The 22,382-nt window shown below is 33.8% G+C and overlaps 1 protein-coding gene across 2 annotated transcripts; it reads right to left on the bottom strand.

The window, feature by feature from the left end:
• Positions 1–18: 18 nt before the first annotated feature.
• On the bottom strand, positions 19–10,952 carry LOC147381833 (aminopeptidase M1-like). Of its 2 annotated transcripts, none has more exons than XM_086429906.1 (18): positions 10,680–10,949; positions 10,431–10,576; positions 10,251–10,353; positions 9,279–9,465; positions 9,100–9,193; positions 8,818–8,971; positions 8,577–8,681; positions 8,358–8,474; positions 8,130–8,243; positions 7,270–7,452; positions 4,004–4,310; positions 3,798–3,919; positions 3,617–3,714; positions 1,505–1,682; positions 1,291–1,405; positions 1,140–1,207; positions 992–1,066; positions 19–172 (listed from the first exon to the last, which is right to left on the bottom strand). In XM_086429906.1, exons 1-18 carry the CDS (start codon positions 10,911–10,913, stop codon positions 83–85), a joined length of 2,490 nt encoding a protein of 829 aa, XP_086286032.1. In that variant the 5' UTR covers positions 10,914–10,949; the 3' UTR covers positions 19–82. The 2 variants fall into 2 exon arrangements, with proteins under 2 accessions (XP_086286032.1, XP_086286033.1); XM_086429907.1 differs by having other exon boundaries at positions 35–172; positions 992–1,058; positions 10,680–10,952.
• Positions 10,953–22,382: the final 11,430 nt, after the last annotated feature.

Raw genomic sequence — 22,382 nt, 5'->3', positions numbered from 1 at the left:
CCCATTACAAAAATTTATTTTCCATATTTTATCTTTCAATTAAAAAAAAGGTAGAAGTGCAAACAGGAAATGTGACAAGGGTTTAATAACAGACAGGTGACACAATGGCGCTGATGAAACGAGTTATCAGAAATCCAGAACCATAGGTCTTCATGATGTGATCCCAGTTATCCTGCATTTACAAGATGAGGTATCCTTAGACAACAGAATAATATCGGTGTATATATATATATATGCAGCCTTTTCAGTTTATTATATTTCGTTCCGTACTCATTTATCTTTCCTCAAGAGCGGTTATTATTGTGACTAATGGTGTGTAAGGTCATAAAATTGTATTGAGAGGGTGCCACTCCAAATCCTGAAAGAATTCTTTCAGGCAAATGGATTATACTTGCTCCTTAATATTACAACCAGTTTGTACTGCTCGTAGAGCCTATATGAATAACATTTTAGAAGATCAAATTATATATGGAGTTATCTTCAACATTTTTTCATTTTCTTAAAAAAATCAGTCCATTCTAACAACGTTACGTATTAACTATTTTAAAAATCTGACGTAAAACTAACAGTAACAATCCAGAATTTTAAGTCAACATTTAATGAGGTTAAGTCTGTGAGGATGGATTGAAATTTTGTGAGGACGGTATGAACATTTCACTGCATAGTTGGATCGTCTAATATGATATCTATATGGGCCCTATATGTGAGAGATTACATTGAAGATTTCATTTTTAAGTTGGATCTTGGGTGCTTGTAATCTTTGCTGCTGCTTTTTTTCTTTGTTTTGTTGTATGGCAACCACCTTGACCACTGAATCCTTTTCAATAAATTTTTTACACCTATCTAAAAAATAAGATTACAAATAGGGAGCAAGTAAAGAATGACTCTTCCCAAGTTAGCAGATGACTAACAAATAGAGAGTTGTTTCCTTTGTGAAGTTTGATTGCAGTGGCTTCAACTGTAAAAGGATTAAACTGAAGAAATAGAGTACCTTCAACCATTCCCATGCAGTTTCACGTCCCTCCCTACTTACTGCAAGCCCAAAAACTGCATCTTGACTTCGAACCTAGATAAAATTTCAAAATAAGACCAATACCTTGACTTGTGAAAATCATATACGTTAAAATGAATCAAGTTACCTCAGAAGACAACAAAAACTTCAAAGCTTCAAGAACAATATCAGGATCTGGACAGGATGTTAGCGAACCTACAGAACATGAAAAGTTGATTCTGTATCACAAATGGATATAATTAATTACTTTGTATCACTTCCACATAAATTGATATTACTTAGAATACGCGTTTTCTCCTGGCTTAGATCAGTCTCTCTATAAATTCTTAGAAGAGATTCATAACCCGATCTATTCAATGAGCTCACAGTCTGCATCACAGCAACGTATGCTGCCTACAAAAATGTGTTGTAAAAACACATCAATAAGTGAATGTAAATGGCTGAATGAAAAATTAAAAAAACCTAGTCCATCAGCACTTTTAATGCATCAACCTTTCTTGTGTCGGGAGGGAGAAGTGGTGTATTTCTGTCATCCAAAAATGCATGAAAACGTCTAATTGCTTCATTTTGTGTTGCATCATGCCCAAAAACAGCAAGAGCAGTCAAAACCTCCCCTCTTAACATTGCATCCAAGTGGCTCTCACCATTCTTTGGCTCCCAGCCTAATTTACTGTAGATAAAATTCAACATGAAGCCATTTAAAGAATGAAAACTGGAAAAAATAAATTTTATATCCAGTAGAGTAAGGAAGAAACAAGTCATCAGATTTAATACATGAATCTCACATTTTACAAAATGTCAACTGTTAGAATTGTTATGTGAGCTCTAGATGTTTTTCTTGCACCAACTGAGAATGGTGTAACAATTCTAACAGTTCTCATTCAATAAATAACTAAGCTGATGCCTAAAATTCATGTACCTTGTGTTTAAATACTATCCATTAGAATATAAAACAACATCTAGAATTCACCTTTTGGCATCTTTATTTTTTGGAGAAATAATGTGGGAATTTTCCCCCACAGGTTGCTTTTGATTCACCTATCGTTCACGCCACTATCTCAGACAAGGGAACAACCCAAAACTGTCCTCTTATCTTTTTTTTTATTCCTTGTTCCAAATGTTATCCACAAAATTTGTTATCTGTGTGCATTCTTAAAATTTATTATCCATCATTATAAATCAAGCTCCATGGAAAAACATTAGACATGAACATGAATTAACTTGTTGACGATCATACAATAAAAGACTAGTCTTTAATGCAAACTTTCACAAGATATTAGGGGTTGCAAATTGGTCCTGGAATCGATGTACCCATTTTCTATTAAGACTCCATCTAGGATTTGAATACCTCTAACAAACTACTTGGTCAGAGTTTATAATTAAAGGAAGAATTGTTCTAATTCAGGTTTGCCTTCTTTTTCTATATCCTTGTGACTCCATCTAGGTAAAATCCAACATGAAGTGATCTAGACTCCATCTAGGTTCGCCTTCTTTTTCTATATCCTTGTTCCTCTATAATCCGTTCCCTAAGCTTGTCATCAAGAGCTTTAAGCTTTCTCTAGAAACACGTGCATGTAGAGGGCCAACATTCGCCTAACTTTTCCAAAAAAAAACAAAAATGGATTTTAAAGCAGCACACACTCAAAATAGAAAAGATTGGGATGGTAATTTGGGCTGGTGATATAAATAGCAATAGGTATACCACCAAAAGTAGGTCTGGAAATAGTAATTTTCGTAGCAGGCTAAAAAAAAATGCTCATCCCATTGAATTGAGATAAGAAACCTATCCAATCCAAACAGTATTGGGTGCTCCTAGTACTGGTCCAAGGGAAACACTCACTTCTTTAATGGAAGATCTAGATCTATAAGCATATTATGGCTTAAACTCTCCAAAATCCTTTACGTTTCCTGTCAACTAACTACCCCCTTTCTTTCCAAATGAGAATCTTCCACATCTTTGTTCACTAAAAAGAATATTTGTTCCTTAGACCCCTCCCCCAACACCCCCCCCCCCCTAAAAAAAAAAAAAAAAAACAAACAGAGAGAGAGATACACCCCTCAATTTTACAAACAAACGGTCTGTTCCAAGGCCCTTCAACTCTTGCTAAATTATTGGTCTTCGTCTCACTTTTTGATCCTGCAACATATGGAGGTTAATGTGGTACGACAAAGTTAGCTCCATCGATCATTGGTCCGTCCTATGAAGGTTAATGTGGAATTTACTGAACATTGTTGTCCCTCCTATGCATCTAAAAACCAAGAACAGACCATTCATTTCTAATCCCTGTTACCTCTCACTCATTACCTCATGACAAATAATTTTACATTTTGAAGGAACCAACTTGCTAAGTCGATTAAGTCTATGAGGATTGATACCACGACCCATGTTTAAAACCCGCCTTCACCTACTACTACTAATAATAATAATTTCAGCTTGATTTCACTGCTAGATAATAACTGCAAATTGGCACGGTGAATTAAATGAAACAAACATGGAATCTACCGACAAATCTTGACTTAACAAGGACTATAAGCTTGCCTTATGAGCATCAAGTAAACAAACAGAACAATTTTATGTTACTACAACAATGATCTTAGACTTACTCTGCAGAATTCTGAAAATTTTTGATGAAGAATTGTTTCAAGTTATCTGATAATTCAGGAGTGGCATCAGTCGCAATATTTGCAACTTTGTAACTCACCTGTGGAATTAGTAAATAGCAGAGTTAGGGAGCTGGAGGCATGAATTAAGGGTATGTAATCAAAATAGGGAGGAGACCATTACACTGATCAAGCATGACAACACGGTATACTCAAGTTCCTCCCTATATGCACTCATCAAGGTAAGTAAAGAGGACAATGACTGCTTGCAAGCCATAGATAGAGCATATGAGTCATCCAAAATGCCTGTCAAAAATCATAATAATAAGAAGGTAAATATATCTGACTAATACAACAAATAGCAACCAATAGTGAAGATTTCTATATTACCAAATCTATCTGTTGCAGACAGGTAATTGGCCTCTATAGCACATCTAAGTCTGGCTGCAAGGTCATCATCATATTTCACTCTATAGAAACCTGTTTGGTCAACATTAAGTTTAATCCATTTCCTTTGGGCTCCTTTCTCCAAAGAGTTATCTTTAGCATTTGAAGAACCCAGAAGATCAGTTATATCCAGAGTTTCTGATTCTGTTCTTAAAAGAAAATTCTTGCGAGCATCATATGAACCACAACATAATGTTATTGGGACAATCCATTGCCCATCCCCATAGGCTCCACTGGACAAGAACTGTGTCTGCAATGAATTAAATAAATTGTACACATCCATCAGCTATCTAGAGAAGAGAAAAATGAAATGTAAGGCAGAGAAGGAACACAAAAAAAAATTAAAGGTAATAATGATGATGATGATTAGAAGCAACTCAAAATTTGAGATAAGGTGTAGATGATGATGATGACATGAGAATCGTCAAACAAAATTGCTTCCTGCATCATGGACTCGTTAAGACTTAAACAATTGATATAACTGACTATTTCTTCAAATCCATGCTAAAATAATTTCCATTAAAAGATATGAGGCATATGGATGACAGGAAAAAAAACAGATATGTATTGCCCTTATATATCTCCTTTAGCCATTGACTTGGCAAGATCCTAGATACTCTTGCATGTCTGAAGATATAAAACTTATTTGTTTTTGCCCACAATTTTGAGATGCTTCCACTTTCTTTGCCTGTCACCAGAGATTTCCATGACTTCCATTTTACGTTTGCATAATTAATTGTCTTTAGGCAATAGAGAGAACAAAGTTCAATACAACCTTTCATTCCTTTAGCAAACTATATGAAAACTTACATTGCAAAAAAGCGAATGTTATACATGCTTTTGCTTGTTCCCGCCTATCCTTGGGAACATATTTCTATGGATTGCATCTATGTGATTGTTGATAGATTTTACAAAATGGTTCTCTTTGTTGCTTATAAGTATACAGTGGATCCTAATCATATTCCTGAGTTATTCTTCAAGGAGATCATTTCTTACCATAGACACCCAACAGTAGGATACATAATCGAGAGACAAGATTCATGAGTCACTTTTGGAGATCCCTTCATCGATGTTTGGGGTCCAAATTGAATTTCAGCACCCATTGTCATCCTCAAAATAAAGGACAAACCTAGGTTAAAATAGAAAGTTGGGAAACATATTGCGACCACATGTCAAAATACAAAAAATTGAGTTACTTCTCTATCAAGCCTTGAGTTTGAGTTCAACAAGATGCCTAACCGAACCACCAATTTCTCTCCTTTCAAGTCATCTTTGGAAAGAACTCTTAAGGTCCTTTGGGTCTAATTCCTATCCCAAATTCAGTTGCAATTCATCACAGGCCCAAGAATGTTGTTGATCGACTTGAAGGATCCATAAACAGGTTTGTCAGGATGCACATTGTCGCTAGTCTTCAATGTTGGAGATTATGCGTGGGCTTTTGTACCCAAGGAATTGTTGACAAGTGGATCTTAAAACAAACTACAACCTAAGAAGATTGGGTAATGTGTGCTTACGAAAATTAAGGATAATGCCTATCGCATGGAGCTACCCGACCAACATCAGACTTCAAATGTCCTCGATGTGCAACACCTTTCACCATTCCATGGAGATCAGGATACCTCTGAGTAACACAGATTGATGCACAGAAAATCACAGATCAACAATTGAAATCGATTGAGAAACGAAAGAATCTTCGAAGATCTCAAAGGCTAAAGGATCAAGCCCATATACAAGGACTTCTCAATAACTAATTGGGGGCCAAAACCCAAGTTTTACATGTGCTAGAATGTGGCCCATATAGTATAGTTAGCAATTCAGTGTATGGCAAAAAATTGTTATGGATTAATTCGAGTACAATTCGGAATATACATTTACTAGTTCATTTAAAAATTCAAAGAACGGCAAAAATACGATACGAGAATGGTTCGGGTATAATTCGACTTCAATACTCTTAAAAACTTTAAAAAATTTGTATGTATACATATTAAATATTTCATAGTACTCATATCCAAATATTTAGAAAACTCCCCTATCTTTTTAAGATTTATTATTTTTATATCTTACTTTTCAAAATCACCTTTGAACTCATCCTTGGTAAATTACGAACGTATGATATTTTTATGCATGCATATCAAACCCTTAAACCTTAGTACAAATCAATAACACTTGGATACCTTTACACATATTCTATTTTAATATTTATTCTAAAATAGCATATATAGAAAAAAAAGTTAAAACTAAGAACAATTTTTTTTCTTATGATTAATCATACTATTAACACAAATCTTCATAACGCAAAGCACATACTATCTGAATTAATTGAGTTACCAAGACTCATGTTCAAAAAATCTGAGAGGAGAGAGAAGATATGTAAAAGGAGTGAAAAATTAATTGTTGATATAATCATGAGATTCGATAACAAACAATGATTAGTGTGAAAACAATTAGTGATTGTCTAATGATGAAACCTTTAAGTGTAAAGAGAGAATAATGAAAATATTATCATGAGATATTGAGATAGATTTTTTATTCTTATAAAAATATGAGTTAATTTGTGTTTTTTCTCTTTGCAGAAAGTATTTTTGATTTGTTTAATTCAGGAAAAGAATAATTCAAAAAGTTTCAAAAAGTCAAGAATTTTGAATAGGAATTGAATTGGACGGAAGTTTTAATCGTTTTGTGCATCATTCGGAAAAGTCGGGTATAATTCGCGAATTATTCAAAGAATTACTAACTACATAACATGGGCTGGAAGTTTTCAAAACTTTTGAAAGTTTCCAACGGTCAAGTTTCTAAGTTCCAATGTCACGATAGACCAAAGAAACTAGAAATTGTATTCAAAGAATTACTATCTTCTTCTTCCTCTCTCATTTCCATAATCGTTTCGGCCATCACCTCACATCACAAGCTGCACTTTTCTTTTCCAACGTATTCTCTTCTCTAATAAAAGAACCAAGTTCATTTTCTTTCTCAACCATAAGCACATAATTAACACTTTTGCCAGTTTATACAGATGCCTGTAAATTTATAACATGCAAATAAAATCATGCAAGTACCACAACACCCTAGTAATCTAAAGAACGTAATTTACACAGCTAAAACATCATGTTTAAGTAATCTGAAAATAATAAAACACCCTAAACCTATCAGATAATAAATGCTACCTTTAATTGATTTGAGGAAAAAAAAAGAAGGTAAACCAAACAAACCTGCTCAAGCTCTAACTCATGATTGTTGACTTTTACATAGACCACTGGGTATCCTTGTTGCTTTGTCCATGAATTCATTAGCATGTTCACTGGTTCACCAGACTCCTCCTCAAGAACATTCCACAAATCTTCCGTCTTTGCATTTGAGCAAGCATATTTTTTTATGTATGAAGCCAATGATCTCTAATTGCATGAAGAAGTCAAAATAATAACTATACTCAGTGCCAGAGAAGAATATTCAAAATAATATACCAACAGAACTCTATAACTGCCAGATGAAGACCAAAGAAACTATGACAGAGAAACACTAGTCAAAAGAATAGTGTGACATATGCTTGTTCTGTAGTATCTTGACTAGTGTAACACTAATGTCTAACAAAAAGAAGGTAGTATCTTGAAAACATTGGCTTTGTGTTATAATACAAAATGGGCAGAAAAACATCAGCTTGTGTGATAATACAAAATAAGCAAATAATAATTATTAAAAAAGGGTTGAATCCTACAACCTAAAGTTGTAGTGATCTCAAGTCCAAAATCTTCAGCAATACATCACCTATTAAGGTTCAACATGGAAGCTCAGAAAATTCTATTGATTTGTTTTTTTTTCAAACAATATTTCCTTCAAATAAAATATCTTACATTTTGATGATTTGCATACAGGACCTAAATATGAAAGAGTGTAGGTACAGATTATCCCGGTACATTCACGTTGGAATATTGGGAAAGCTCTCAACACATAGTTCTCAGAACAAAACAAAAAAAAAAAAACGATATAATGACCAGGATATAGAGAGACTAAAAAGATTACAAAGAAAGTGAGGCAAAAAAAAAAAAAAAAAAAGAAAGATAAATGGCCTAACCTGAAAACATTCTGGACCAAGATAGCTTTGCAGCATCCAGATAACAGAGGCACCTTTTCTATAACTTATTGCATCAAATATCTCGTCAATCTGATTAGCATGGTTTATCTCCACCTGAAGCATATATTGTTTACTTGGGCAAATATAAGAGATAAGTTATATCAAGGCAACTTCAAATATAATAAGCTTTAACAATTCCAAAGGAAGATCACATTTACTATTTTTTACCTCTATAGGGTGTGATTCTGCAAGTCCATCCAGCCTAAGACCATCGTTAGTTTCGTCAAGAAATTGAGTCCAAACATTCCAATCAGGAAATAGGCTTTCAGCAGCTAAATAGCTCACCTGAAACACAAAAATCATCCAAATAAACAGTTTACTAGCTCATGATACAGTAATGGATCACCAGTTGTATTTAATAAAGATAAAGGATCTCATGAGAAATACCCATGTTGCAAAACCCTCATTAAGCCATAAATGAGTCCACCATTCCATTGTCACAAGATTTCCAAACCACTGATGTGCCAGTTCATGGGCTACAACAATTGCAACCTGAACAGAAGCAGAATGACATGCTGAAACAATAAATATGATATTTTGATAGCATAGCAGCTATAAAAATCTAGAAAAGCATGAGAAGGATTTCAGCATTTTTACAAATGGATAAAATGCATCAGATGTCAATTACCCATTGCTTGTTAGCAGCCGCGGAATGTTGATCATCATAAAGCAAAGCTGTTTCACGGTAAGTAACCAAACCATAGTTCTCCATAGCACCGGCAGCAAAATCAGGGATGGCAACCATATCGAGTTTGGGTAGTGAATATGGAATGTCAAAGTATCTGTATGAGTTCAAATAAGAAGTTAGATATTGTATATCAAGGAAGGCCACATCGAGCACCTAATCACTCTTATGGAGAGTCATTGTTCAACTAGTAACAGACAAAAGTATAGTCTGTAGCTTGCATACACTTTATATAGATCAAGTGTCCTCACAGCAACATCTAAAGCAAATTTTCCTTGATTTGCCTTACCCACTTGACAGTATACTCGAACCTTAATACCTGACCATATATGTAAAAATTTAAGATAACACGATCAGCAATGAGAGTTACACATAAAAAGAAACAAAGTAGTTTATGACCATACCTTCAGATGTCTGGTCTTCTACATAATCAAACAAACCAACAACGACAGCCACCAAATAAGTTGACATAATTGGTGATTCTTGAAAAGAAACTGTCTTTAGATGCCCATCAAGCTTTTCTTGAATGACTGGCATATTGGACAATGCCATCAGTTCAGAGGGCACTTCCAATGTTATCTTGAATGTAGCCTGGACACAATGCATTAGTCAATGTAAGGGGGCAAAATTTATCCTTTATCAAGATATCATATAAGCTGAAACTAACAAGCATTTGAACCTAGCTACCAAAGACACAGCACTTTTAGCTGTATTTGCCATGTCAGACACAATGAAATGCGTCTCTGTTCAAGACATCCTAACAACAAAAAAATGACACATATTATTAATTTTCTTTTTTTTTAAAAGACATCTAAATTGGGTTGGTGATCCATGCTCAATATTCTAATTTATTAATTAAATACAACTATAATAACAAAAGGCGTGGCTATGGATAGAGTGGAATGGATAAACAAGATTTATTTAGCCGAAACTAAATCCACAGGATACGGGTTTGATAAGTGTCGGAATGTATCAGCCAATACCATGTATTGGTATTGGCTGAGACTGAATCAAAATATCAACCCCGAAACATTGATTGTTTCGGCAATGTATCCGAAAGTATTGGTCACGAGGACCAAAACATTGTCTCGGGACAATATTTTAAACCTAGGCTTCCATACATAATCAAGCATATATAATATACAAAAGTGAGTATCCTTCAAACGATTGAAATTTCTCAAGAACAAAAGACATTCATTCAAGAGAAAGGAATGGTACCTAAGATTTGTCATGATTACAAAAAGAAGAATAGACATGTTCACACTCAAGTTTTCCAGCTTTTTTAAACGAAAAAATATATATATTTGTGATTGATTGTTAAATTGCAAAATAATGGAGATTAAATCAAGTAAAAATAGAACAAATGTGAAAAACACCTTGACAGCAGGTTCATCCCAGCATGGGAAACATCGCCTAGCGTCCGCGGGCTCAAATTGTGTGACCGCCATGTTCTTCTTCTCGCCATTAAGCTCATAAGTACTAAACAAACATAATAAAAAACCCTAACTTATTAGAGAGAGACTAATGAAAATAAGATTGGATGAAACAGATATTACCTTCTATAGAATCCTTTCATCCTGTCATTTAGGGTTCCTTCAAAACCGATCTTCAAAGTCCCCTCACCAACTGGAAGAGTCTCATTGAATCCAAAAACCACAATCTCGTCTTCCTCCACCATTTCCACCTCAAAAGGAAGAAATTTCTGAAAGAAACACAAACAGAAGTACAAAACCAATCTCATCCATCATTCAATCTATCAAAATCGAAGAAAATACAGATAAATCCAAGAAGAATAAATTATAAACCTTCGAAGAGCTTTGATTCTTGAACCAAATTGAACTATGATCGAAGACAAGTTCCGCCGCATTGAGGACTATAAATTTAGTTTCAGAGATTATATCGATTGTGATCTCAACTGTTCCGGAGAATTTACAAGCTATAAGGTCTGGTTTGAGTTTCAGTTCGTAACGTTTCGGGACTGCGAATTTCGGTAATCTTGGCTGCCCTTTGAACTGTTCGTACTTCTGTTTCTGCTCCATTACTCTCTCCTCCTCGTTCTGATTCTCTTTTGTTTTGGGCGCCAGATTTCAAAGAACTTGCACCTGGAACGGTTTGGGCCCGCTATTTATAAACATCAAGGGAGCGATCTCGTGTATCAGGGTGTATTTATTATCATTGCTACACCTGTATACGTGGTGCGCATCTAGATACGTATATGTAAATCCCTAAGTCACACGTCACGTCAGAGATAAACGGAATGTGATGTAGATAATAAAATCGAAACTTGAAACAGCTACCCAAAAACACCAAAAGTTTATGCCGTTTAATTAACGGAATGCTAATACATATACATTATCATTCTGTTAAAGCTGTTTCAAGTGGGATGCTAATTCCCCGATTGGCTAATTCTGATTGGTAAGTACATTTGAGATGAATAAATATTATTCCATTTCTTTCTTACCAAGAAGATTTGACATAAGTATCAATTCTCCTTCTCTTTTTTATCTTTCCCTTTTTTTATTCTTTTTTTTCTTTGTTTCTCTTTTTTATCTTTCCCTTTTTTTTATTCTTTTTTTTTCTTTGTTTCTCTAGGTATTGATTCTCCATTTGGTAACTTTCTCAACAAGTTCCATGTTAATAATCCTATGAGAGATTCCTATGATTACTTGGAGAATTTAATTTCAAGGAAATATAAATTTCTTAGGAAAATGATTACGAGAAAATGCATTCGTGAATCTATATAATCACCCATAGACATTATCAACTAAGCTAGTTGACACCTACAACTATGTATCTCTTTCTGTGTGGACTTATTAGATCATATATACATAAGATAGTTGAATTTTGTTAGCTCAAGAAAAAACACACAATCCCAAGCATGTAAATGCAAAATTTTATTGTCAAGATTTATACACATCCCATAAATACTTATCTCGATGATAATTTTTCTCAAGGTCGTAAAATTAATTTTCGGTATTCTTATAATAATAAAAATTAAACAGAAAAAGAAAGAAAAATTGTATTTGAACATAGAAGCATAGGTCCCTCATATAGAAGGAAATGTATGATAAGTGCCCAAAAATTGATGAGACTTTTTTAATAAGACACTACAAAATAGATGGACATATTATAGACTGCAAAGTTCTGCTTCAGGTTAATCAATTTCCTTTGATGTGTCGTCGTCTTTCATGGAACACAAGTATGAAACTCATAAACACAATCATTCCAACCAAATACCTGTAGACACCCCATTTTTGCACTCGCCTGATTAATCAACTCGTCAACCCGATTGCAACGATTCCCAATGATGGATGTTTATTCCAATGCTTTATTTTGTTACTAGATATGTTTCAGAAAATCCGGATGAGATATATCAAACTGACAAAACTGTAAAAACCGCGCTACGATAGGAAAATATAACCCCAAAAAGAAGCTTCAAGATAAAAATCATTAAAAATTGATCAAATTATCAAAATACCCCTCATAATGTTCATAACCATTCCACACAAAAAAATTCATAAATAACACAAACCAATATTTCCATTGAATTCCTTACGAAAAATCGATTCTAAAACATCCTAGAACATCAAAAACAGACTTGAAATACAAAAAGTTCTCTCTAAGGGCAAAATGATAATTTTATAATTTTTATAATAAAATTTTCAAAATTACTAAATAAAACATTAAATAATGTAAAGTGAAACATTAATAAAATTAATTTAAAATTTTGAACCAAAAAATCAATCGATCAATCAGACTTTCAAGCAAAATTGTTGATGGTTGCCAGGATATTTATTCAAGGACCCCTCCATTTGGGGGTCTAAAAAATTAAAGATATAATAAAATGGGGTTCTCCCAAAATTAAAGTCAATCAAGTAAAACTAAAAGTCAACCAAGAAAGACTAAAGTCAAAGTATTAAAGTCAATCTCATAACACTAAAGTCAAAACCCTGATCTAAACTAATCAAGTCAATTTCATAAGACTAAAGTCAAAACCCTAATTAAAACCCTAAAAGAAATCCTAATAAAACCCTAATTCTTCTAAAAAAATCTATAAATAGGGGTCCCTACAACTTATTGCGTATCAAAAAATAAATCCTAAGAGAAGTAGGTCAAAAAGCTTCCCTAGCCTCCCATAAACCCTAATTTAGAAGTCCCAACTCCTTATCTAACACTCATACTTCGATTTTAGCTCGAAAAACACTTAGAAACCTTTCAAAAACACCCAGAAATCCATAAAAAAAAAATTCGAAGAATCCAGATCTAAGGAAAAAATACCTTGCCTCGGAGATCAGAAATCAGATTCGGAGACAAAACGAAGCGAGGAGTATTATACAAGGAGCTGCTCTATCAAATCTGAGGGAACAAGACCGTTGTCTTCGAAAAAGTATGAATTTCTTATTTTTTATTTTATTAGGTCTTTTAGCAATGTAGTTTACTTGAAAATTAGTAGAGACCGGTATTTGTCGAACGGGGTTGGTGCCTAACACCTTTCAACTCTGTAATGTGATCCCCGGACTCAGTATTTGTTAGTAGATTAGTTGTTTTTATCCGTTTCGAGTCTATATTCGGTTCCTAGACCGTAATAACTAGGTGGCGACTCCCAAACCTCAAAGGTCAAAAGCGGATCCGCGTATCCCGCGGATCTAGGGCGTTTTCAGTGACGACTTCGCTGGGGACTATTGAAGATCAAACTTGAAAAGCCCCAAGTATGAAAATATTGCTATTTAGACCTATTTTTTATTATTTTGTTTTGTTTATTTGATTCGTTTATTTATTTTATTTATTTTTTTGGATTGTGTTACATTCTCTTGGTATGATTTGGATTAAGTTTTGAGCATGTTATTGTGGAATATTATTCGATTTAAGGTCATTTGGGATGACCCTAAATAATGCAAGATTACCCAAAATAATGCAGGATATCGGGAGGTTAAAAATATGAAAATGAGAATGGTTGATAGCCCATTTTTATTTGGGATATCTTGTATTAGCCTCTATTAACATCATTTGATTTGATTTTGAGATTTGGTATATTATCCTTGTGATTTAATCAAGTTCATTTAGGGTGACCCTAAATAATAAAAGATTCAAATTGACATATAAATTAATGATAGAATGATGATGATTGGGATGGGGAGTAACCAATTTTTTTTATTTTATTTATTTATTTTTTTAAATAAAAATAATATATATTTTTTACATCGGCATTACTATGCATAGTGCGTATCAAAGAAAAAAATACAAAAAAAAGAACGCGCTTTCTTGTTTTTAAACCCTCTTTCTCTTCTTGAAAAAAAAAATTATTTTTATTTTATTTCTATTATTACTTGTGCTATGCTATTGCTAACAAAAAGGGTGAATGCTATGCTTTTTTTTTGTTTAAAAATTTGGTGTGAGCAACGCGCTTTTAGCAACAAGAAGTAAAATAAAAAAAAATGGATGGTGTATTTTTTTTTTTTTTAAAGAAAAAATTCATGAAGTAACCTACTGTTAGAAAGAGCAACACCTTTTTTTTTTTTTTTTTTTTTTTTAATTCGCGTAAAAAATTGCAAAACAAAACAGGACCTAAAACGTGGTTGCCATAGTGAATTTTACCTTTTTCTGTTTTATCTTCTTCTCAAATTGGTTCTTGGCAGCAAACAGAGAGACGTCTGTCTCTTTTTCATCTCTCTCTCACTCTCTTAATTCTCCTATTGAATCCCCCAAAATCTCCATCCAATTTCGGTCTCAAAACCCGTAACTCTCTGTCTTCAGTAAAAAAATTTGGGTCTGCAAATTTTGGCCTTGAAACACCGGGCTAACCTTGGGTTTTTACAGGTTGTCTCTTCGCTAATGAGATGGAATCCTTTGAGGATTATACTTGTGTGATAACCCATGGACCAAACCCAAGAACAAACTCATATTTCCGATGGCTGCATAGTGAAGAATTGTTTCGGTGTTGTCGGATTTTCTATGCCGAGGAAGGAGCTATTTTTTTTCTCTGATCGATCGTGGTATACGTCCAAGAATTTCCTCAGCTTCTTTTACTTACAAGAAGAATCTCGGGAAGGGGAAGGGCATATACATTTACAGAGGCAAGAAAGCTTTCTGCAGCTGCGAATGTCGCTCCCAAGAAATTATGCTCGATGAGGGAATGGAGAAACCCGAACTTTGATAGTCCTCTTAGGACTTGTGCTTGATAGTGGGTAATCTGTAAATTCCCAATTTTTCCATATATGGGTATTGTTCGGTTGCGAAGTCTGAGTTAGGCGACGTCGGTTTGAAGATGAATCATCAAAATAACATAGATATGCTGGTTGTTTACATCTATGTGTGTCTCTCCTTTCCTGTTTTCCCTTTTTGTTATCTCTCTCTATATGTAGAGAAACTGGAGGTTGAAATATTTGAGAGTTGATTTTGGTTAGATTGCTGTTGGGTTTTGCTTTTAAAAAATAAAATAAAAACAAAACAAAAAAAAAAATTGCTTGACAGAACTATGTTAGCACTAAAAATTGATGTTTGGTTTTGCTTTTTTTTAAAAAAAAATTAAAAAAAAACAAAACAAAACAAAAAAAATTTTGCTTGACAGAACTATGTTAGCACTAAAAAACTCCATTGCTTTATGGAGTTGTTACTTAGGGTAAATTTTGGAGTGGACCCAATACTTTACTTGACTTATTAATTAATTTATAAAATCACTTTCCTTGATAAGGAAAGTGTCTTGACCCTCGTTATATGTCACTAAATGTTAAGGCTAGCTTCATTAATTTGTATGATTTTCTTCTTACCAACGATTATTGACCTAACAACGTGATAACAAAAAATGAGAGAATTATTGGCTGCCCTCTTCGCAGCCAAAGAAAGTCTCCTTATTGACATACCAAATTTCTAATGTTACCTTAATTATGGTAACTATTTGGTGATTTAAATTAGGGTGGCATTAGTAGAAGTTGGTATGGCAATAACGACTCACTCTTCTTGGGTTTTTTTAGGATTTTTAATTTTTAGTTTTATATATAAAAAAAAAGTAGGTTATTTGATTTTAAAAAAAAATCTCCATCCCAACATTACCATTATTCTTTGATAATCTCGATGTGGTTTGGGGTTACCAACGCAATTTTTGATTGAATTAATAAAGAAAAAAAATTGGACTAAAAATAATAAATAAAAATTATGTGCTTATTTCGATGATTGATTTTAATTATTAGTCCTATTCTGATTGCGTATCTAACATACCAGAAATTGATATATGTGTGCTTATTTTGATCCTAGTATTGATGTGATGGGATGTGATTGGTGTGTGTATTATTGTATTTAATATTTCAATGTTGTAATGATATGATAGGCCCATGGGCCCTTGGGTTTGGAAAAGGCCCGGGGCACACCCCACCTTATTTTGTACACACCATTAGCATATTTATCATTTTGCACGCTTACATGTCCCATATAGCCAACGTGACACTAGTGCATGTCCCGGTCTCTTCGGAGATGCGACGTCATTCATGAAAATCACAACTCTAGTCACGTACCTTAGGGTATATCAAACTGGGGCATCAGTACCGTCTAATCAGGTGACTCTGAAAGGTATATCGATGTACCCATGCTGGAGCGACATGAGCCTTTGACTTATTATAAATCGCACGGTCACATGTCCCTATTGCCAACTTAGTCCTAGTACGTAGTCAGTCCCCTCGTGGGATGTCAAACCATTTATGAAAGCTACAACTCTTGACTTATACCCGTAGGTATATAAAAGATAATCCAAGTACATAAATTGCACTTTTTGGTCAAAATCAGTGCCTAAGCGAGATCTTGTCGCGCTGTACCCTACTGTACGAGGGGGATACACTATGCCTATTCTAAACGAGAGGTATTTAAGTAGACCCTTGCTCAGCATCGTGCGTCACCTCTCAACTGGGGATTAAACTGACTGCTTTTGACTTCAGAGAAGTGAGTTGAAGTTTTATATTATCACCTATACGGTATATCAAACCAAGTCACCACGTACCTTCTAATTGAGTATGCTCAAGAAGTATATAGGTGCACTTGGGTAATGGTAGCCAGATAAATTGCATTGCACGTAATAAACCTAGAATCTAAAAGCCTTCCTATAGGTCACGACTCGAACTGACTATGGGTGTTCCCAAATTGTTTTATTCAATCCAACCAACAGGTAAGTAGGCGGACCGATCCAGAACAATCAAACAATACCCGCAATATCGGTCCGACCTAATTGGTGAAATGTACCGATTAATTTGAACTAAATAAACCAGTTGACCTAATTGACAAATGGATCAAACTGATCAATACCAAATCAGTTGGACTAATTGGTTTCACTTTTAAAGATCCAGACCACTTTATATAAAAAAAAATTCGATCTTAGGATTAGATCAAATTAATTTGTCTGATAAGGCTCAATCCCAATCAAGGGTAGACCCATTTCTAACATTTCTCACATTCTTGGTCACTACAGACTTATAGTGCATTTGGATTTAATATTTCCCACCGGACTTGGGTTAATTTCAAAATTTTAATCATGTAGTTAAGAGTCAAACCTTCAGAATCGATGGTTAATTTTAGGTACCCTTAAACGTTCTAAACCCGCATCTGTTTCATTTTGGGTTCGTCAAAAGAGTTGTCCTGCCAAAGTACCAATGTCAAGTCTAAGTAGTCCATCCACGCAGAAGGACCTTCTCGTTTTGTAGATAATTGTCCTTGAGTATTTTTTTTGAGTTTTCATCTAGTTTTCACCAGTCAATAAATCTAGTTAGTTGTTTCAATTACGTTAGTCTTTCTTCAACTTTCCAGTTTTAGTCGAGTTTGTCAATCAATGTTTTTCTAATTCCAATAAAGTAAAAAAACTTCTGATTATCATGCATGTATAATGATTTGAACATAATATCTAACATAAGGAATGACTCAAGGCTTACTAATCGAACTTAACAAATATTGGAATTAAATAGTACACTCAAGAAGTACAAATTGATACTACATTATCCTTAGGGGAATATGAGAAAATAATAAACTTACTTGAGAAATTCAACAACGTTCTTACATGGTCTCATGAAGATAGATTGTACCAAAATAGATCAAGTCATAAAGTAGAGGGTGAACTTTAAAATCAAATATTATCGATCAAGAATGATGTAGTTCAAACCATCACAAATGTGCTAAGACCCACAAAAAGGTATCCATCAGATTTTTCACTCAGAGAAAATAATTATCATTCGCAAAAGAACATGAGATTTTCTTCGAAGTTTAGAAATGGTTGAACGAGTCAGTGTCAAATACAAAGAACTCAATCACACTCAATTTCGTAGAAGAAGACTGAAGATTACTCATTCTCAAAAGAAAACTAAAATTACTCCTTCTCAAAAGAAGACCTTACTCGATAGAGCAATCTAGATATCGAATTCTTGAAACTTTGACCAAGTCAAGCAGCATTCACCAAAAGAGGCCTTTTTTGACCGAACTATTTTCCTGTCTTACCAAAAAAAAAAAAAATTTTCTTTAGCCCCTTACAGCCTCTAAAAAAAGCAAATAGCATGTTTTTTTCTAAACCACACCAACCAACCTTGGGAGGGAAGTCTAAGTATAAATTACATTTTGATCTAATCCCAAAAGAAAAAGAAATATTTGGGGTACGTAGGCAACCTGAGAAGTTACTTCAGGCCCGGTCACACAAAGAATAAGTGTATTCTCTTAAGAAAAGTTATAATCTAAAAGGAAAACCCTATGAAAGGTTTAAAAGAAAAAAATGTCAAACTAAGGGCATTAGAAAAAAAAATCAAAACAATTGATAAAAAGAAAAGAATGCCAAACTAGGGGCATTTAGAAAAAATTAAAATAATTGACAGAAAAGAGATAATATCAAACTAGGGCATTTTGGAAAGTTGAGCCTTATATTTTTTCTTTCTAAACCATATCCTAAGCCCACCTATTAAGTCATCCTGAATGCTAATTGACTTGGTTAAGGTGCAGGGAACCAAGAAGTTGTCGAGTTGGTTATTGAAGATCATCAAGAAAAAAAGAGAAGCCCGCTAAGTCGAAAACCTGAAAAGGTGACTTAGGCAAAATTTATGACATAACCATAAAAAAAAAAGTTTGCTAGGTTGAAAATCTAAAAAGGTGACCTAGGAAAAAATCAAAGCATTATTAGAAAAAGAAAAACAAAGCCCGCTAGATTCAAAACCTGAATAGGCCATTTAGGCAAAAATTAGGACATCATCAAATGGGAGGAAATGTCTCATCAAAAAGAAAAATTCATAAGGAAGCTTGTGCAGAAATTAGAAAATGCAGAACCATTCAAGTCACAATATTCATTTTTCAGCCAAAAGCTCACATCTGACGAAGACAATGTTGAAATCAAAAAATTCAGAAGTCATCTTGAACATTATAGGATTTGCAAGAATATGTTTACTTGTTTAAGTGTTCGCTAATGGAAGATGTAGAACCATCAACCACTTTGAAGAGAAAGATCTTTTATTCTAATATTTATCAAGATTTTTTTTAAGTTCAGCTCAAGCATTTTTCAAAAGAAATTGAAAAAAAAATGATCAATACTTATTGCAGATATGATAACCTTAAAAGTCTTAAATTTAAAGGAATGTCAGTTCTTCTATCTGTCATACATCAGAGTCCATATTTTTCAAGCATAATCCATTCTATCAGTCTCGTAGTCAAGTTCTAGTTAAAGGCAACCTTGAAACTAGGGGCATTTTTGAAAGTCATTTAATTCTAAAGTTTGTTCTTAATCACATGATAAAAAGAAAAATCTTACTTAGAAGTCCGATGAACTCCAATGATAATTATGAATCCAGATACATGATAAGCCAATAAAAGCCTAATCTTTCAAACTTTGAGCTCGATTTTGAATCATAAAATGAATTAATAGGATTATTTAAGTTCTTATAATTTTAAGCTCGAGAAACGTGGCTTAGTAAGTTCGAGTCCGAGAAACGAGACTCTAATTTTTTGAATCATAGAATGAATAAGTTTTTTGAAGTGCCTACAAACCTAAGTTCTAGTCCGAGAAACGAGACTTCAACTTGTTGAATCATAGAATGAGTAGGCTTTTTGAAGTACTTAGAAACCTAAGTTTGAGTCCGAGAAACGAGACTCCAACTTTTTGAATCATAGAATGAATGGGCTTTTTGAAGTGCCTATAAACCTAAGTTCGAGTCCGAGAAACGAGACTCCAACTTTTTGAATCATAGAATGAATAGGCATTTTGAAATGCCTACAAACCTAAATTCGAGTCCGAGAAACGAGACTCCAACTTTTTGAATCATAGAATGAATATGCTTTTTGAAGTGCCTATAAACCTAAGTTCAAGTCCGAGAAACGAGACTCCAACTTTTTGAATCATAGAATGAATAGACTTTTTGAAGTGCTTACAAACTTAAGTTCGAGTCTGAGAAAAGAGACTCCAACTTTTTGAATCATAGAATGAATAGGTTTTGAAGTGCCTATAAACCTAAGTTCGACTTCGTGAAACGAGACTAACTTTTTGAATCATAGAATGAATAGGCTTTTTGAAATGCCTACAAACCTAATATGGGTCCGAGAAGTGAGACTCAAACTTTTTGAATCATAGAATGAGTAAGTTTTTTGAAGTGCTACAAACCTAGGTTTGAGTCTGAGAAGCGAGACTTCAACTTTTTGAATCATAGAATGAATAGGTTTTTTTGAAGTGCCTATAAACTTTAGCTCGAGACCGAGAAACGAGACTCCAATTTTAATAGGATTGTTTAAGTTTCTCTAAATCTTAGCCAGAGTCCGAGAAACGAGAGCTCTGTTTGAATCATATTAAATTAACAAGATTGTTTAAGTTTTTTAGCCCGAGAAGCGTGGCTACAATAGGTTTGAGTTCGATAAATGAGACTCGTACTTTTTCGAACTCTAAAAAAAAATTTCAAATAGGATTTAACGAAGTTCCTACATTGTTATGATTCCAATTACCTCATTGTTCAACCTTGCCATGATTGCTTTCCGTTGCATAAGCATATTTCAATTTTGAATCATTATTGTCAGTGAGAAAAGATTTCTAGGACTTGAGACATTTTTACTCAGTTTCACACATAAACACACTCACACTTGTACTTTTTAGTCAAGGAGAATTCTTTAAAATTCAAGGATCTGACACTGTCAATGAGAGTTCTCGCTCAATGACCTGACAACCTTTTAGTTCGAGGAGAGTTTTACGCTCAAGGATCCGAACACCCTGACGAATTGCTAAATCAGGCGGCAAAATGAACTGTCACTAGCTTTGGCATTCGGATATTGCACTATCTACCAAAATAGATTTGCTATCTAATTTGCTTCAACCCTCTGCCAAAGAGAGGCATCTGTAGACACCCCATTTTTGCACTCGCTTGATTAATCAACTCGTCAACCCGATTGCAACGGTTCCCAATGATGGATGTTTATTCCAATGCTTTATTTTGTTACCATATATATTTCAAAAAATCTGGATGAGGTATATCGAACTGATAAAACTGTAGAAACCGCGCTACAATAGGAAAATATAACCCCAAAAAGAAGCTTCACGATAAAAATCACTAAAAAATGATCAAATTACCAAAATACCCCTCATAAAGTTCATGACCATTCCACACAAAAAATTTCATAAATAACAGAAACCAATATTTCCATTGAATTCCTTACAAAAAATCGATTCTAAAATATCCTAGAACATAAAAAATTGACTTGAAACACAAAAAATTCTCTTTAAGGGCAATATGGTAATTTTATAATTTTTATAATTAAAATTTTTAAAATTAATAACTAAAATATTAAATAATGTAAAGTGAAACATTAATAAAATTAATTTAAAATTTTGAACCAAAAAATCGATCAATCAGACTTTCAGGCAAAATTGTTGATGGTTGCTTGGATATTTATTCAAGGACCCCTCCATTTGGGACTCCAAAGAATTAAAGATATAATAAAAGGGGGTTCTCCAAAAATTAAGGTCAATCAAGTAAGACTAAAGTCAATCAAGTAAGACTAAAAGTCAACCAAGAAAGATTAAAGTCAAAGTATTAAAGTCAATCTCATAAGACTAAAGTCAAAACCCTAATCTAAACTAATCAAGTCAATCTCGTAAGACTAAAGTCAAAATCCTAATTAAAACCTTAATTCTTCTAAAAAATCTATAAATTGGGGTCCCTACAACCTATTTTCATATCTAAAAATAAATCCTAAGAGAAATAGGTTAAAAAGCTTCCCTAGCCTTCCATAAACCCTAATTTTGAAGTCCCAACTCCTTACCTAACACCCATACTTCGATTTTAGCTCAAAAAACACCTAGAAGCCTTTAAAAAATACCTATAAATCCATAAAAAATCCGAAGAATCCAGATCTAATAAAAATATACCTTGCCTCGGAGATCAGAAATCATATTCGGAGACAAAACGAAGTGAGGAGTATTGTACAAGGAGCTGCTCTATCAAATCTGAGAGAACAAGACCGTTGTCTTCGGAAAGGTATAAATTTCTTATTTTTTATTTTATTAGGTCTTTTAGCAA

Source organism: Akebia trifoliata, unplaced genomic scaffold (assembly GCF_017979445.1).
Source record: "Akebia trifoliata isolate Shusen 1 unplaced genomic scaffold, ASM1797944v1 Contig00231, whole genome shotgun sequence".
NCBI lineage: Eukaryota > Viridiplantae > Streptophyta > Magnoliopsida > Ranunculales > Lardizabalaceae > Akebia > Akebia trifoliata.
The sequence above is the reverse complement of the archived record's forward strand: the minus strand, read 5'-3'. Positions and strand labels throughout refer to the sequence as shown.